The sequence below is a fragment of the Mesoplodon bidens genome (genome assembly GCF_964165515.1).
Source record: "Mesoplodon bidens genome assembly, chromosome: 2".
Taxonomy (NCBI): Eukaryota; Metazoa; Chordata; class Mammalia; order Artiodactyla; family Ziphiidae; genus Mesoplodon; species Mesoplodon bidens.
Genome location: NC_138177.1, coordinates 171027723 through 171045753, shown reverse-complemented (window position 1 = coordinate 171045753; position 18031 = coordinate 171027723). Strand labels below are relative to the sequence as shown.

Genomic DNA, 18031 nt, shown 5'->3' with positions numbered 1-18031 from the left:
ACCAGAGTCCCCGGAGCCGCCCCAGCCGCCCGCTAGCACGGACGCTGCCACGGCGTTCGTGGTTGCTGGGCAACGCCTGGCGTCACAGCCCGTGCTCCCGAACGTCCGCGCGTTCTCCGCGCCCGGCGGGCCCCGAGAGCATCCCCCGGCTGGAGGCCGGCGCGCGGGGGCGGCCGTCGGGGAGGACCGGCACTGGCTTTGCTGGAGCATCTGTCGGCTCGGTGCCAGATGCTGCATAGCCGTTCTCTTCTCCAGTCCCCACAGACCCAGTCCAGAGAGGTTAAGCAGCTTGCCCGAGGTGGCCCAGGGGAGGCCAGGCTTGACTCCACCTCGGAGAGAAATACTAGAGGAGCGGCCTCATCCGGGGGTTAGAGACCTACTGAGAAAGGCAACAGGACCTTGCTGCCCTTTATCCACATCCCTGTATTGACTCGGGAAGGCTGCCCCAGAGCCTATCACAGCCCCGGGGAAAGAGCAAAGCTTCCCTCTAACGCTGCCCCTTGTTTTAAGACTCAAGATTGAGAAACAAAAAAAAAACTTTGAAAGCTGGTCTTTTGGTTGGAGAGGCTGCCTGGCCTCTCTCCCCACCCCCACCCCGAGCACAAGTCCCTCCAGAATAGCGGCCGTCACACCTCCTCTGTGCTCCCCTTTGCACAGAAATTGTCAGCTACGTGCCTGCCAGGCACGGTGATAGACGCCGGGAGACAGCCCAGTCCCTGCCCTCCAGGTGCCCACAGTCTAGTGGGGGAGGCTGACATTTGAAACAAATGTCCCACAAACAAAAATCCCATAAATAAGAGTGTTAACAAACTAAAGGACCAGTTTTATGGAATGTCTAGCCAGGAAACCTCGCCCAGGCCAGGCACGGGGTCAGGGGGCAGTCAGGGCAGGCTTCCTGAGACTGAGAGATGGTAAGGGTGAGGAGTTAATCAGGTAAAGGAAGAAGAGGAAGACGAGGAGGCCTGTGCAGGCTGTTCAAAGACCCTGTGGCATGTTGCAGGAGCAGAAGGAAAACCCGAGTGGCCAGAATATAAGGACTTGAGTCTTTTTCCTGTAGGAAATACCCACTGAAGGTTTTAAGCAGTAGTCATTGCTTGAATCTACCTACCCAATTCTTTCAAGACCTCCTGAGCCCCGGAGGACAGGATCTCTGTCTGGTTCATCATTCAGCACCAGTGGAAGGTATGGCTGGCAAACAGAAGCGAAGCCGGCAAACTGGACAAAGACCTCGCCTTTCAAAGGAAAAGTCTGTACTATACAATCCGAAGAAATGCATTTTATTTATTTCAAGTCCACACAGTAAGGAGAGCTGGGCTACCCAGGTGACACTGGTTGGAACAGAGAAAACTGTGGTCTATAATTAAGACATTGAGGCGTCTGCACATGTGGGTCAAAAACCTTTGTATTGTGTGATCCATAAATGCTGTGTGAAGGAATGTTAAAGTACTTTGGGAACATTCCTGACACCTTGTCCACACAGATAACTTGTGCAACAAAATCCATCCCTTATAGAGGTTAAGACCAGTTATCAGGTCTTCTTAAATGTGCGAGACTCCAGGGCTGTAATCCTGGGCCCCGTGTCACCAAACCCCTCTCCTTGCCAGGGAAATGTGAGCCTGGGGCCTCCCACGAGGGACCAGGACTTTGCCCAGGGAGGAGATGGGTTCTGGTAGTAATGGCCGTAAAGTGAGGCTGGGTTCCCACTCACATTCAGTATAAAATCAGTACTGTGGTTCCAGTGAAAAGAACCCCCAAAGGACAGCCTCCTCCTATCCCTTGTGACAAGAGTGACAAGGCCCCAGCCAAGACCATTTGCTGAGCTGGAGGTTGTAAGCTGGGAACACCAGGCCTGAACTTTTGAGGCTCCTCCCTTCTTTTTATTCCATTGGGGTTGCCCTCTTCCTTCCAGGAGTCAGAAGTCTGTTACTTTCAAGGTGCTGAGCAGTCACATCCCCTCCCCAGATGGGGGAGAGGGCAGCCCCCAGACTCATGACTTGGCCTCTGCCTCAGGAATAGAAGTTCATCCAAAGTGAACTTGCTCCCTATCTTAATCTGGTAGATTCATGCCTGTCTGTCAAGTTTACTTATACAGGGGAATACCCAGATCCGTCGTCAATCACCACAGGGCCATTGCCTTAGACTAGCGTTATTTCCCTGGATGCACCCCCACTGCCCGCTGAGGCCAAGTACCCTTTGGCAGGGCCCACATCAGTTCTACCTTTGGATGATTCCTCCCTGACCCCCATCCCCAAGGGGGCTGGCCTAGTGAAGTGGCCCCTGACAGATGCCCATTAAGGGAAATGCCACCATTGGGGGGCTTCCCAGGCAGCCACCAAACCCAGTCTGGCCTGCAGAATGAGTGGAGCAGGACCCTGGTCACCCCTCTAAGCCTGCAGCTCACTGCTGGCCCCTCCCGGTCAAATGGCCAAAGAAAGTGAGCCTGGTGGGGCAGGGGTGTGTGGGTGGGGATAAGACTGGGACATCCCTTCCAAGTAAGCAGGAACCACAAGTCCGTGGTTTTGAATGGAGAAAAACCAGCCTTCCTAGCCTGAAGGTTCACTGAGATTCTCTGCCCTGTCGGCCCGTTCACATCCCTTTCTGCACACAGGTGTCCACCTGCGTGTGGGCTTTGGGTGGCACGGCTCTTTGTCCGTCCTGCCCTTTCTGCACCCTCTTAACCCCTACTCTTCAGAACTCAAGGGAAGACTCCTTTAGCCTCAAAGGACATGGGAAACAGGGCTCGCTCCGTCAGCCTGGATGTAGCCTCCAAGCTCCACCACGTCATCCCTGTTTTTCTCACGGAGGTGGCTCGTCCCCACGCCTTCGCCCAAAGTGAGAACTCACTCCTGCCTCCCCAGATACCTCTCCCTCACATGTCTGGCTGCCTTGGTCAGGAGCTCTCTGGAGATGCCCAGTCAGGGCCCCAAGGCCTGGCCTCCTTAGGAGAGGGCTCCACCTCTGTTGGAGCAAACCTTCCCGCCCACCTTGGAAAGCTCCCCACCTAGGAGTAAGGTGAAGCCCAGAGAAGACAAGCATCCAGTCACCCAGCAAGTTCATGGAAGCCTGGAGCTCTGCCTGCCCCTCCTGCAATCCTGACGGGGGCCCGTGTCCTGTGAGAAGCCACTGGCAATCCCCACTCTCGGGGCTCCGCCCACAGGCAGGGTAGTGATGGAAGACTGGTCCAAAGGGCAGTGACCGGATGGAACTGGTGCCCAGCGGGGTGGGGGAAGGGCAGAGCAGAGAGCCTGCTGAGGCCCAGGAGCCAGGGTGAGGCGGGGCCTCCTGGCATGGGGCTCAGCGTCCTAGCCCAGGCCCTGCAGTTCTGCCTCGGACTTGGCATGGCCAAGGGGCCGGAGCGTCCGGGGAAGCCTGCCCTCGGGCCCGCAGTCCTGCTCCTCGTAGCCAGGGTTCAGGCGGCCCATGTCGAGGGAGCAGAAGAGGCTGCGCTCCGTCCCAGCATGATGCTCCACCAGGGCCTCCAGGCTGGGGAACTCAGCCGGCAGGTGCTGGTGGGGACGACGAGGGGAAGGGACTTCAGCTCCAGCTCCCCCTTCCACACAACCGCCCCCTCACACAGGATCCTGCCCCAGGAGGGAGGAGGATATTCGAGCCCAGAGAGGACACTGTCCTGCTCACAGCAGAACCACATCCCGGTTCCCTCCCTTTCTCTCCTCCCAGCCTGGACAGGACTGAGGCACTCAGCGTGGAAGTAAGGCCACACATTTAAAAAGTCTTTCCTGCCCACCGGTCCCTGGAAACCTGTGATCAGGCCAAGACTCCAGACCTAGAGACTCGGAGGCTGTGTGAGCTTACGCAAGCCTCTACCCTCTCGGATCAGTTTCCTCTACCGCTAAAAGATGTGGGAAAGCGTGACTTTTTAAAAGCCGGGATTTCTGTAAAAATGTGAGGCATGACCCTAGCCCAAGACCCTCACCTCCCTGGAGCGAGAGGCCTTAGGGTGGAGCCAGCAGAGTACAGGGGGGCCCAATAGGCCAGTGGGGGCGGGGCCAGAAGGGCCAAGGACGAGAGAGCTGGATGGAGAGTTAAACAAGGGGTGGGGCCAGAGAGAGCCAGTGGGGGCCCGGGATGAGGGTGAGGAGGGCTCAGGACCTCAGTGGCTAGAAAAGGGCGGGGCTGGAGGGCGAGGGGCAGGGCCAGGAGCGCTCTTACCTCCACGCAGTAGCGGCCGAGGTGGTTCCGGAAGACCTGGTGGGGCACCACGCCGCACTGTGTCCTCACCGACAGGCACCACTGGCCACTGGTGCCTGGCTCAGGCCACAGCAGGAAGGCCCCGAGCACGTCTCTCCGCAGCAGGGCGAGGGCACTGGGCCTGGGAGGGCAGAGGGGAGAGGCTGAGGGCGGGGCCCCCACTCAGGACCCAGCCTCAGCTCACTTAATGGCATCACGGCTCCACAGCATCGTAAACACACTGCCTGCCCCACAGTAGGCCCGCCGCGGAAGGAAGCTTTTAGCCTTCCCTTCTAAACGGTTTCCAAGGGGGTCCTAATTGCTGACAACTTCAAGACCCAATCGGTAGAGAGCTGGCATGTCGGGAGCCATTCCCTGTGACAGGCCAGGCGCTGAAGGCTTTACCTGAATGACCTCATTTGATCCTCTCCACAGCCCTGCAGTAAAGGTCCTTTTATAATCCCCACTTCACACTTGAGAAAACTGAGGCCCACGGTGGGGAAGCCCCTGGCCTGAGGTCCCGAGGTCAGGAGGCCTCCGCCCAAGTGCAGGGATGGACACATCTCAGGGCCTTAGGGGAGCCCACAGCCTATTTCTCTGACGCCCCCCAAAAGGGCTGGGCACCCCCTCCTACCTGGAGATGCCAGCAAAAGCCCAGATGTTCTCCGTCAGGCTGCCCTCGCTCTCCACCAGGCATGAGGGGCCCCCAGGACCCCGGGGCCAGGCCTCCCACGCGTCAGGAACTATGGAGACCATCCAGGGCTCAGAGGAAGAGAGGTGGTCCCCTCCCGCGCCCAGCCCGGCCCACGCCCACAGGCCTCATCACCCCCGCCGCTCCCGGCCCAGTCTGCACACATCCTGCTTCCCCAGAGGCACAGCGGCGCCCAGGCACATCCCCAGGCACAGCCACTCCCCAGTCACAGCACAGCGGCGGCTACGTAGTCGCCTCTGCAAGCCCCTGGGCACGCAGACCCGGCTGCGCCCTCCCGCCCTCCCTCGCGTGGACACGAGGCCTCAGCACTCCCAGGCGCAGGCATCGACAGTCACGGCCCCGCAGACGCGGACGCTCAGGCCCACCCTCCCCGACTCGCGCACCCGTGCCCGGCCACTCACAGGCCTCCCGAGCCGACAGCTGCAGCTGCGTCTCGTAGGTGCAGGCGCGGTAGGCCCCGGAGCGGATCACCTTGCTGCGGATGGCCTTCTTGCGCACCAGCGTGGGCGAGCAGTACGGGTTCCCCAGGCGGGCGTGGCGGGCGCCCCCGCGGCTTTCCGACTCCGGCGGCTCCTTCTAGGGCACCAAGAGGACCCCGCAGGGACGGCCAGACTCAGGCCCAGCCATCAGCCCCTCCCACAGAAGTCCAGCACCCGCCCCTCTTGATCCCCAAACCTTCGCCCAGTTCCCTTGTCCATGGCCCACTCCCTGGCTGGCGTGCCGCGTACCCCACTGCCCCCAGGCCCCTCTGCTGGCAGCCGCCCGAAGGAGACCAGCGCGTTAACGTGCTGGGAGAGCTGATCGCCGCCGAGGGGTTCCCGCACTAGGCCAGGGGTGCCCCCAGGGCCCGGCAGGGGCTTCAGGGGCACGTCCCCTACGGGTCCCGGGCAGGGCTCAGGCCGTGCCCGATCCTCAGGGTGACGCAAGAGGTGAGCGAGCTGGAAGGAGCGGCAGAGCAGCAGGTGCAGGATCTGAACCTGGTGGGGGAGAGGGAGGCGGGCTCAGCTGGGGGAGGTTTCCTGGGGGCTCCTCAGGCATCAACCCACTCCCCAGGCGGGAATGCAGCCCCTTGGCTTGGAATGCTCTTCCCCATTCTTCCTGGGAAAACTTCTTATCCCTCAAAACCTCACCACCGTGCAGCATCCCCGACCAGCTTCCTCTATTCATTTAACAAATACCGATCGTCTACCTTGTTCCAGGCATCATGCTTGGAGCTGCGACGACATGGGCTAAATGCACTCCTACCCCTAGGTTTACTACCCTCACCCTGTGCATTGTACCCTCTTGGAGGAGTGGCTAAGAGCCCAGGCCCTGAAGTCACAGAACCTGGGATCCAATCCTGGCTCTGTCACTTAGGAGCTGCTGTGTGACCCTGGGTATAGCATGGCATCTCTGCGCCTCAGTTTCCTCCTCCCCACCTCCCCGTGCCCCTTTAATGAAATGGACAACAGAAACCCCCCTGGAGAAGCCCAGCACTCTGGGGCCCACACATTCCATCTGCGACACACATCATCCAGGCCTAACACGTTGGAACTGTGAGCTCCAGAAGATCAAGGGCCACGTCTCAGCCACCTGTCACTCCAGTGGCCGGCACAGGGCTTGACATACAGGGGTGATGGCAAATGCTTGCTGCGCGGAACCAAGCCCAGCCTCTGCTTGCCAAACAATTGGCTGCCGAGGCTCCACTGTTCATGGTGGCCACACTGGCTTTGACTTTCGGGATGTACCCGCCCACCCACTCTCCCCACGGGGCCAAGCACCGGAACAGTTCAAGGCCCGGACCCAGCCTCTGCTCTCAAAGAATTCCAGTGACCGTAGTTAGGGACAGACCGGTGACAGAGTGCAGTTCGTGTCACAGGACCGCAGAAAGTGTGGGGGGCAGTCTGGAGGATTCAAGGTGGGCTCCACAGACACACGGGCTGAGCCTCAAAGGGCGAGTTGGAATTTGCCAGGATGAGAAGGGGAAGCGGTTGCAGGCAGAGAGAACAGCAAGGGCAAAGGCCCGGCAGTGTGACCCTCCGATCTCTAAGGGCACAGCCTGGTCCCCACCTCCCAGCTCGGGGAATGCTGAGGCCACTGACTCGCTTTGAGGGAGTCCTCAGAGGGCAGGGCCACAGAAGGAGCCAGGGTGGCAAGGGGTGCATCCCTGGAGGGGGCGCAGGCCAGCTTGGCTGAGCCGTCCAGGGCCTTGGTCCCTGGAACCCACACCGATGCACAGCACACCCCCCGGTGCTGCGCCCCCTGCCCTGGGCCCCAGGTACCTCTCCAGGCTGGCTGCCCACAAAGAGGTGGCAGAAGAGCTTGCTGGCCGGGCTCCGGGGATTTCGGGCCATGAAGGCAAACTGGCAGTCGGCTGGGCACCAGGTGGAATAGAGTACGCGCCTCAGGGCGTGAGCCATCAGGAGCACCTGGGGGTGCAGCGGGCACACCGGCCTCCATCAGACCCGCCGCGGGGCCTGCAGCCGCCCGCCCAGCCTGTGCCAGCCCCGAGGCCCCGCACACCCGCTGGCAGGCCTCCCGGGTCTGCTCTCCAGCCTGCTCGCCCAGCTTCGGGCCCAGCCTGCACGCCCAGCTTCGGGCCCACCCTGCTCCTGGGGTGAAGAACTCTGCCCTCCTTCCAGGCCTGCCCAAACCACGCTTCACATGGGAACCCTCATCCTTCACAGGGGACCTGAGCTCGGGTCCCTTGCTCCTTGCTGCCAACCTGCTGGCTGGGGTGGTCATGCCAAGCTATGGAGCTGAGGGGCAGAGGGTTCACGGCCTGCGGGTCACGGGGACAGGCAGTTGTGGCCAGCCCTGGGCTTGCACGCCTGGTCTCTGGAGTCAGGTGACCGGGATTCAAATCCTGGCTCTGCCACTCACTCTCCGGGTGACTTGGGCCGGTGAGGGCAGGTCTCTGAGTCCTTATTGTGACAAGTGGGGCTGGGGGGTGAGCGAGACCTCGTGCAGGTGGCACAGGCCCTGAACCCAGGGCCCCGCAATGCACAGCTCTGCACACATTTGCACCAGTCCTAGGTGAGTGGTGCCGGAGTCGTGGGTCTCACAGTCTGGCATGCGGTTTAGTGTTCATCAAACACTGGTTTGCACCAAGAGGAGGATGGCAGACCAAGCAGGGGCTCCCAACTGGCCTCCAGCCTGCCTGGCCCTGTTCCACAGTCATGAGAGGCTAGCCACAGCGCACTGGCCAAGCCCGGGGACCCACAGAAACCTCATGGGGCTGGTTGGTCCTGATGCTCAGGCCAGGAGGTGGCCCCCGGAGATTCTGGTGGGCTGGCGGCTGGCGGGTGAGAGGGAGGAGAAACTGTCATCCACGCTTGCCAGGGCGGGAGGGCCTTGGAGAGAGGACGTCCAAAGGCCCAGAGCAGGCTGGGCAGCTGGGGAGGCTGGAGGGGCAGTGCAGGGCTGGGTGGAGGCGAGTGCTTTCCCAGGGAGTAGGACACCTGTCCGGTCCTCACCTGCACCCACACGGGTTCCTACCTCACCCTCCCCGCTGTAGATCTTGAGGCCCTGAAGGCTGAATTTCAGGATGACAGCCCGGCGGCGGGGACAGTCCTGGGCGGGGAGACAGTTGGTGGGGGACAGACATTACCTCCCAGGCCCTGCCCTGCCCAGCCCAGCCTCTGTACTAGTCCCCCTGGGCTGGTCAGCCAACTCCACCCCAGCGGCCAGGGGACTGAGCCCTGGACAGGGAGCCCCAAGGAGCCGGGGAAGTGTGGATGGCTCCTGGTAGACCAACCCCTGGGCCATGTTATGACCACCCCCCCATCTCTCCCACCTGTGGCTTCCACCTGTGGGGCACAGGTCATGACCGCCCAAGGGAGGGGGCCCCGGGGCTTCAGGGCCGTGGCTCCAGGAGCCCGGGTGTGGTCCTGACTGGGCCCATCTCTCAGAATGGCGTTGGTCCTGCCCCTCCCTGGGCCTCACTTGCTCCATCTCTCTGAATGGAGGTTGGGATGGATCACAGGGTCTCGGGGCCGTTCCCAAGCCGACACCCCAAGGCTGTGATCCCCCGCAGGGAAGTGCGCTCCCCAGCCCCCAGCCCCCTACCTTCAGTGCCCACAGCTGTTGCTGCACCAGCCACGCGCTCTCCTGGGTGTCCAGGTCGTCCACGGGGAAGGAGCCCACGTACTGCTTGGGGGTGGGGTGGGGGGGTGGGAGGGCGGCGCGGGGAGTCAGGCCCATGGCTCCTGACCCCCGTCCTCCAAATCGCCCTCCACGCACGCACTCTGCTCTGTCGGGTAGGCTGTGGACGGTGACAGAGCGCGGACTCGGAGTCCAGGCTCTGCTACTCTCCCTGGTGAAGCCGCTCGGCCCCTCTGCGGCCCCATCGCCTCATCCGTGCACACACACTCCAGAGCTGGGGCCACCGAAATAGGCCCGTGACCCACGGGTCCTCCCCACCCCCAGGGCCTGCCACCCAGTCACGGCCCATGGGAGCCCACCGTGTGGGGCGGCCCCACCCACCTGCGCAAACTTGGTGATGCACCTGGGCCGGTGAGGGGCAGGGCCACAGTCGGAGGCTCTCCGGCCCCCCGCCCCGGGCTTCTGCATGGCCCCCAGGGTGCCCGGCTTCAGGGTCTGCAGGAGAGAAGGCTGCAAAGGGCGGGGGAGGAGGGCTGGTGCCCAGGCGGTCAAGCCTCAGCGCGCCCGTCAGAGGCCACCCAGCTCCTGCATCCGACAAACCCTGCCTGAGCACTGGCTGTGTGCCAGGCAGCATCCCGGGCGCTGGGACCCAGGGGACACACGGCCCTGACCTAAATGACAAACTCCCTGCCTGCCCTCATGGAGCCGCCAGTAAACTAAATAATAAGTAAGATATGGAATATGCTAGATGGTGATAAAGCAGGGAGGAGGAAATGAAGGGCGGGCCGGGGGTGACTGCAGCCGGGAAGGCCTCGCTGAGGCGTGAGCTTCAGGAAAGAGCTGGAGGAAGGGGGTGCGGACATGTAACCAGCTTGTGCAAAGCGCCAGGGGAGCGGGACAGCCTGGGAAGGCAGCACCCAAGAGGGGGGATATGAGAACAATGAGAACAGTCTGCGGAGGCACGAGGAGTGAAGGCAGCTGGGCCTGAGGTAGAACGCGGCAGGGCAGCCGGGTTGGGATCGATCGGCCTTAAATGTCACACTGGGGCTCTGCCCTGTGGGCAGTGGGGAGCCACAGCAGGTTCCAGGGCAGGAGCTCTGGAGTCCAAAGGGGCAGGGGGGCGCTGGATGGCCAAGGCTGCGTCACGGGGCCCTGGCTTCTTCCGCCCAGCCTGACTCCAGCCCCTGCCAGAAGACCCCACCCCAACCAGACCGGACACTGATGCTGAGGCAGGGGGTAGGGAGGGTGGACAATTGCCCGGGGGTGCTGAGGAGCCCTGCCCCAGCCCACGCCAGGCTCTGGTCTTTCCTAGGGCCCCTCTCCCAGATCCACCAGGGGGGGAAGAGGAGGAAAGCTGCCTTCTAGACCGTCCTCAAGGGCAGGGAGAGCACTTACTCCCTGTCGGAGCTCAGACCACAGCTGGTGCTCAGTGAATGTGGAATAAACGCTTCACAGACAGAATGGCAGAATGCCTCTGCCTAGGTTCCAGGGACGCAGCTCCCTCAGGCTTCCCTGGGGCCAACTTAGACCCCCACCTCCATCCCCCATCCTGGCGGGCTCCGTCTCACCGGGCTACTTGTAATCACTGCACTTGGGATCAGAGAGACCTGGGTCCAAATCCTGTGCGACCTTGGGCAAGCTGCCTCACCTCTCTGAGCCTCCATTTCCTTGTCCCCAAACCTGGGATAACATGAGGAGTCAATGAGAATTGAATGGAGGCACAGAACCCAGCACGATGCCTGCCAGGCTCGGAGCTATGATCAACAGGTACAGTCTCACGAGGGACGGGGAACCCCCAAACCTGATGGTCGGGCAGGAGCTTGGAGGACAGCGAGGTCTCGCCACTTTCAGTGCCCTCCTTGCACCAGGCCACACCTGAGGAGAGACCACCCAGTCCAGGAGGGGGGGCCTGCCTGAGGGCCATGATTCCTGCCAGGAGAAAGCAGGGATCAGACAGGGCGCTGGGCAGGAAATGGGTGCATCCCAGGTGTGCTCTTGCACCTGCAGGAGTCCTGGAGAAGGAGGGTTTGGGTGCTTTGGAGCTGATTCAGCGCCGAGGGCCCAGGAACGGCTCCTACCTCAGCCTGCCCCTGACCTTCAACCCCAGGCTCAGGCCAGGTGGGGGCACCAGCAGCAATCGACCACGTCCGGTGAGCGGCCAGTAAGGGAAGAGCCAGCAAATAAAGGCTGCATGGTCCCTTTGAAGACTTCCTGGTTCCGCCCTCCTGGCACCTCTACTTTTTGATCCTAATTATTTTTCACATCACGTCCGTTACCTACTGTCATTTTACGTTTAAATACAGCAAGTTAGGTGTGTAACTGGCACAAGAGCTATGTGGCCTCGGTTCCAGGTATGGAGACGGGGCTTCCAGGGAACTCGCCTTTCAACTTCATAATCACATCCTGGGCTGTGATGCCCCGAACCCGTGGGCGGGGCGGGGTGGGGGAAGGGGGTGGGTGCGGGCGGGACAGAGGAGGCAAAGACCAAAAACCAAACGGGGCAAAAGGGAGAGAGCGAAGGAACCCAGGATGAAAAGGCAGCCAACAGAAGTGGGAACAGAGGAGTGGGCAGAAAGACAGTAGAAAAAGAGATAAAGGAGAGATGGGAGGAGGGAGAGATGGGGAGCACATTTCACATGCTGCCTGCGCTGCTGACACAGCCCCTCAGATGCTAAGAGTGTTAAGATGGAAAGGAACCACGAGGGCTATGGCACACACACAGGCCAGGACAGCTGTGTCTAAGGCTGTGAACAGCCTCCTCCCTCCAGATCCAGAGCCGCAGCTTCCTTGGGGACACCCCAGGGTGCGGGCTGTGGGGTGCGGGTGGGGAGGCCACTGGCCCTCTTATGGGTCCCCCCTCACCCCCCATTACCTGATCCTTCCCCCACCCCAGAAAACTGGAAGTTTCTTCCCCCCAAGCCTGAGAGGTACAGTGCATTTCGGCTCCAGGCCTCAAGTTGGGGGCTGCCCAGGGGACCAGGGAGGGTGCAGTCTCACCCTAACCCTGGAAACAGATCCGCTTACCTGTTCCAGGCACAGACACCCACTTATCCCTTTGGATCAGACCTGTTTTTCTGAGGTTTTGCACAGGAGCCTGGCTCTGGGCCAGAACCTTCCTAAGCGGACACATTTGAAATGAGACTGGGGCCCTTCTCTTGCTCCTCTGAGGTTTTCCAGGTGGCCCTGCTTAGAGACAGGGAACTGGATGAGTTGACTACCTCGAGGGTCACGGACAGAGGCCCTCTGCTGCACTGCACTGTAGCTGAATGGTTGTCATAAGAGGGCCCACCTTCCAGCATCGTGGGAGACCACTCAGTCTGCACTCTGAGCTTAGCACATGGTGGCTCAGGAGGTGAAGTCACTTGCCCAAGGTCACACAGCGTACGGGGGAGCTCGGAAGCAAGCCTGGGTCTCTGGGGCTCTTTCCCCAGGCCATGGCAGCGCCCTCCCCCAAGTGAGCAGGGTGTCCACCTTAGGAGTTTGGTGGGTCCCAGCCTATCCAGGGGCAGGTGAGGCGAGGAAGAAGGGGCAGTGGCCCGGAACACCTCCGGTGCTGGGGGTGGATCTGATCAGCAAAACAGCTGCTTTCTCTCTCCGACTGCCTCCTGGGCCAGATGGTCTGGGGCTGCCAGGGCCATTTCAGTCACCTGCCTCAGCTCCACTAGCTTTGGCTCAGCAGCACAGAAGAGCCCCCTGCCCCCAGTACAACCCCTGGTGCCACCCCTACCTGTCTGGACCACAGGGTGGGAGAGATTGAACCACGCAGCCTAGGGTCAAGATTGTGGACTGTGGGGTCCCACAAGGTTGGCTGATGTAACCAACAAGTCACAACCTATCAGACTCCATTTCCTCAACCATAAAGTGGGGTAGTAATAGCGGCTGCCTCCTGGGTTGTTCATCTATCTGTTCCTGCTGAGAATATTTCCAAGCGCTATGTGCCAGGTGAACAAAACAAAGTCCCAGCCCTCACGGAGCACCCAAGCTGGGTTGGGGGGACGGCACTAGAAATCAACATTTCAGGAGGGGCTTCCCTGGTGGCACAGTGGTTAAGAATCCACCTGCCAATGCAGGGGACGTGGGTTCGAGCACTGGTCCGGGAAGATTCCACATGCCGCAGAGCAACAGCCAGTGCACCACAGCTTCTGAGCCTGCGCTCTAGAGCCCGCGAGCCACAACTACTGAGCCCAAGTGCCACAACTACTGAAGCCCGCGCGCCTAGAGCCCGTGCTCCACAAGAGAAGCCACCGCAATGAGAAGTCTGCGCACCGCAAGGAAGAGTAGCCCCTGCTCACCGCAACGAGAGAAGAAAGCCCGCGCACAGAAACAAAGACCCGACGCAGCCAAAAAAATAATACATAAAATAAATAAATTAAAAAATTTAAAAAACCCAAACATTTCAGGGGGTTTAAGTTACTTGGAGGAAAATACAGCAGGGTGAAGAAGATACGAGATGTGTGTGCGTGTGGGGTGGGGAAGGCGGTGCTATCAGTACAGGGCGGTCTCTCCGTACAGACGACATTAAGCGGAAAGGGCTGTTTTCAGGATTAAGTGGGGCCAAACCACATACGGGGCAAGCGCCCAGGCGGTACGGAGCGCTCCACAGCGTGGGTATTTATTCCTGGGGAGCGCTGCTAGGGCTTTCAGCTGACAGTCCCCGGCCGGCCCGGGGCGGAGAAAGTCCTCGGACCGATGGAGGGGCGAGCGAGGCAGGACGCTGGCGGAGGGGCGGTGGAAGTGACGGATGGTGATGGTGGAGGTGATGGATGATGACGGTGATGGGGAAGGGACAGAGGTGCTTCTCCCCATCCGAGAACCTCCCCCATCTCCGCGCCTGGGGACCGAGTCCCGCTCCCGCCGGTCAGCCAGTCCCAGCCCCCGCCTGGCTCCCCGGCGCTCACTCACCGCGGCCGCCGCGTCTCGAGTCCCGTCCTGCAGCTCGGCGCTGCTACCCCCGCGCAGCCCCGAGCGTCTCCACCGCCCACCCGGGAGCCCGCCCCGCCCCTACCGCCTCCCCCCCAGCGCCCCCTCCTCCCCGCGCACCCCCCACGTGGCCGCGGGAACCAGCACCCAGCTCACCTCGGCCCTCGCCCACCCAATCGGCGCCCGCGGGGCGGCTCCGCTCGGCCACGTCGTCCAATCAGCGGCCGCGAGGGGCCCTGGCACCGCCCCCGCCGTCTCGCACCCGGGCGCTCCGCCTTAAAGGGAGGGAGGTGGAGCTCCCTCTAGCCGAGGGCGCCTCTTCCCGGGTGGGGGTCCAGAGTGCCTCGGGCCTCGCCGAAGGTTCCCTCCTCCTGGAGAGTCTTTCCCCTCCCGCCCCCTAGCTAGCTCCTCGTCGTCCTGTCGGCGGCGGCGGCGGCAGCTACCCCTCCGAGAAGCTTCCCTGACAACCAGTGACTCCTCCACCTCCTGAAGAGCCCTCGCCACTCCTGCCCGTCATCCTACTCCTCTTACTAGAGTGCGAGCAGCCTCGGCCAGAAGGGCCTCCATCCCCGGTGCGCAGGACAGCCTGGCCCGCAGGAGGCCTTCAGGGATTGTCATCTTGATGAGTGAATGAAAGCGCGCAGGGCCCAGCCTCTGGGGAACTCGGCCAGTCTCTCCCTTCCTTCCCTCAGCCCCAGAGGGGTGGGAATGTGGCGCATCCCTTTCCTCGCCCTCTTCCCGCCGGCCGTTCTGGGCCTTTCTTGTAAGAGAGTTAACTGAGCCTGCCCAGCCCGCTGGAGAAATCTCCGCACGAGTTATCACTTATCACTGCACTGCACGGGGCCGTGACCATGTCCTTCGGGTTACACGGAAATCCACAGAGATGGGGGAAAACTGGTGAGCAAATCCAGCCCAGGGTGTCAGCCACAGGTTGGAGATGGAGAGCGCTTTTGTTCCCAAAGGGCCCAAAACCTTGTAGGCACCAAAAAATAAACAGCAAGCCCGATTCATTCAGTCCGGCCTTTGGCGGGTATGACACCTGAATTCTGCAGAGGAAACACCAGCATTGCCACACGGCAGGAAAGCAGGGGCACAGGGGCGGCACAGGCTGCACCCCCACAGCTGGGCACCCTGACAGGGGTAGGCGGGCACAGCAGAGGTCTGAGGGCTCAGGGGAGTTGGGAAGGAGGCATGTGTGAGCCATGCTGGCCTGCAGGGCATCGCTTTGTCTCCCCAGAGCACCTGGATGCCCTTCCAAGAGGCCACAGTGAGGTGTAATGCTTCGAGGCTTGGTCCCAAATCTGGGCACTTCCTCTGACTAGGTGTGGGACGTTGGGCAAGCACCTTAAGCACTTTAATCCTCCAGCGCCTCATCTGGAAGCGTTACTAACACCTGACTCATAGGGACGTGAGGGTTCCCAAGGGCTAGTGTGGGCAAAGTGCTTGGCACAGTGCCTGACCCATAGTAAGTGAAGTGCTCCGTGGATATTAGCTGCTGTTAGACTTTGCTGTTTTTCTTGAGTTTCTTTTATACATTATTGAACGGCAAGTGTTTGTTGAGTTCGCATGCCAGATGCTCTGGAAAGCTCTTCACCGAGGCCATGGGACAACCCTGAGTCCATTGATGAGAAGGATCGATTGATTTACAACTTGGTCCTGCTTTCCGAAAATTCCAATTTATGAAACTCGGTACACAAAGGAAGAAGCGTTAATTCTTACTAGCTTTCCTAAAAAGCACGTAAATTTTAAATAGAGGACTTGCCAATTACTAGACCACAGTCCCCATTTTGAGACTCTTCAGAGAAAACAACACAAGCCACAACAGAATTAACTACTGGCTCTGAGGAGTTCCTGAGGCACACAATTCATCCTGATGCCTATAATTTTAAAAATAGCACCAGGAATTTGTTTCAGGTCAAAATGAAAAAAGACCAAGGAATTAAATTCAGATGGTGAAGCCATTAAAACCAGAGGGAGAGTTTTGCCTTCTAAATCTTTCTCAGGAGAGAGGGACAGAGGGTGAAGATCTGAGTGGCCGGCACTGTGCTAGATCCCCGGGATACAGAAATTTACAACAGAACACCACAAAAACCAGACCTGGGAAGATACATGTGTGGAAAATGTCCGTGACGTTGACTCCTGACTTTGTGACCACCGAGGATCCTCTTCTTATTGGTCTTCAACAATACACTCACTCAGGAATATGATGTTTCAAAACCAAATGGATTTATACATTTGAAGTTCATTTCTTCATTTTTATTTGTGTACCAGAGTAATGTAACCACCCGTCTGAGCTCAGGTTACCAAACTCAGTGGACCTAATTCCACCAAAAGCACAGAAACTCTGAGCTTCTACCATGCATGTAGCCTTAGTAAATGTACAATAGATGTACAAGCTGAGAGGTTTGCACCAAGGGAAACAAACTTCAGTGGGAGTCAGCCATCTCCTGGGTGAGCCAAGCTAGTTCCGCTCCGGGCTGCAGCATGAAACGGCCACCACCGCATCATTATCTGCCCCACATATCTCATCCTACATTCCTGACAGCTCTTGGGAGCCGTCAGGTATAGAACCTCAACCACTGGATTAATGACTCACTTTTGCTGGAAGACCAGAGAAATCATCTCTATTAAGCAGGGGAAGGAATGACAAGGCAAGCTAGGGTGGTGGGGTCGTGATCCCTGAACAGGTGAGGGTGCATGGCCCTGTCATGGCATTTCCTGATGAGTCAGTGACAGTGACTAAACCATACAGGTGTGATCTTGCTATCACAATCTTCCCTTTTCACTAGAAACCCCAGAATCTGGTACTGGAGTTGCCAGCTGGTGAATGTGAGTGGGAAGTAACATCACATCCTTTCCAAGCCCGTCTCCAACAAGAGGACTGAAACTGGAGCCAAGATGGTGAGCTTGGAACAGGCCTCAGCACAGCATCCCATACGCATCTGGCTTTTACAGCGCACGTTGCCATGTTTCCTCAGCAATACCCTCCCACGTTGGCAGCTACTTTCAACCTTGAGCCCCATGCTTTCCTTCCCTCGGGTGTGTCCTAATGGCCATCCCTGCAACTTACCCCCCTCCCCCCAACATCTTGCACACCCCCTCAAGTAAGTGACCTAGAACAGAATTTTTTTTTTTAAATTCTAATATATGTTATGGGCTGAATTGTGTCCTTTCTCCCTAAATTAATATGTTGGAGTCCTAACACCTAGTACCTCAGCGCATGACTGTATTTAGAGACAGGGTCTGTAAAGAGGTAATTACATTAAAATGAGGTTATTAGGGTGGGCACTGATCCTATATGACTGGTATGCTTATAAGAAGAGGAAATTTGGACACAGACACACACAGAAGGAAGATGATGTGCCTGCAGGGAGAAGACAGCCAACCACAAGCCAAGGAGAGAGGCCAGGAGCAGATCCTTCCCTCCGCCCTCGGAAGGCGCTAACCCTACTGACACCTGTATCTTGGGCTTCTAGACTCCAGAACTGAGAAAATAAATTGCTGTTGTTCAAGCGCCCTGGTCTGTGGTATTTTGTCATGGGCCAAGGAGACTAATACAGTGATTAAAATAAGATTCCTTTTCATTCATTCACAAAGCAGACCAGACCACAACATTCTACAGTCAGATCCTCTCTCCTTCCGGTGTTTTCTGGGTGGCAGGAAGTGTGGAGGTTACAGGATCAGAGAAATGTTATCTAGTTCAACTCTCTCTCGTTTCCAGTTGAGAACCAGAAGGTTCTGTGGCTTGCCTGAAGTTGCAGTCTTAGTTCCAAAGGGGCACAGAATGCAGGCATCTCCACCCACCCCCTCAGTCACGGTTAGGGCAGTGCTTCCAGTGTTTTTGGAGAAGAGGGAACGGGCACTCCCTGGGGATCACCTGGTAGAGCATCGGTGCCGCCGCTGCTTTATTTCTATGAAACCTCGTTTTATCTTAGTGACTATTGTGGACTTTGTACTTCCTTCTACTTCTTTTGATATTAACATAAAGCACTGCCCCCAATACTTTGGAATAAAACGAGTGCCCCAGAAATAGGTATTTAATCTTGTTGCTACCTGTACCCCATTTGAGAAGCAGGGGAACAAGGAATAGTCCCTAGTACTTTTCCAACTGGAAAGTCCAGGTTTAAA

At 59.0% G+C, this 18031-nt stretch overlaps 1 protein-coding gene across 5 annotated transcripts; it reads right to left on the bottom strand.

The window, feature by feature from the left end:
* Window positions 1-1147: 1147 nt before the first annotated feature.
* On the bottom strand, window positions 1148-14186 carry SH2D5 (SH2 domain containing 5). Of its 5 annotated transcripts, none has more exons than XM_081218564.1 (10): window positions 13886-14186; window positions 9365-9493; window positions 8948-9031; window positions 8378-8452; window positions 7162-7308; window positions 5629-5877; window positions 5302-5476; window positions 4823-4931; window positions 4171-4330; window positions 1148-1232 (listed from the first exon to the last, which is right to left on the bottom strand). In XM_081218564.1, the coding sequence occupies exons 2-10, from the start codon at window positions 9449-9451 to the stop codon at window positions 1167-1169; spliced, it is 1152 nt and encodes a 383-aa protein (XP_081074690.1). In that variant the 5' UTR covers window positions 9452-9493; window positions 13886-14186; the 3' UTR covers window positions 1148-1166. The 5 variants fall into 5 exon arrangements, with proteins under 5 accessions (XP_081074690.1, XP_081074688.1, XP_081074689.1 ...); XM_081218562.1 differs by lacking the exon at window positions 1148-1232 and adding an exon at window positions 1282-3506; XM_081218563.1 differs by lacking the exon at window positions 1148-1232 and adding an exon at window positions 1282-3506 and having other exon boundaries at window positions 8948-9028.
* Between the last annotated feature and the right edge of the window lie 3845 nt (window positions 14187-18031).

Bases quoted from the DNA above. Each gene is read 5' to 3' on its own strand.
- SH2D5 (XM_081218562.1), bottom strand. From the start codon at position 9,451: ATGCAGAAGCCCGGGGCGGGGGGCCGGAGAGCCTCCGACTGTGGCCCT. The intron at 5,878-7,161 runs GTACCTGGGGCC...CTCCCCCACCAG, and splicing joins TGGGCAGCCAGCCTGGAGAG to GTTCAGATCCTGCACCTGCT. The intron at 5,477-5,628 runs GTACGCGGCACG...TTGGTGCCCTAG, and splicing joins AGGGGCCTGGGGGCAGTGGG to AAGGAGCCGCCGGAGTCGGA.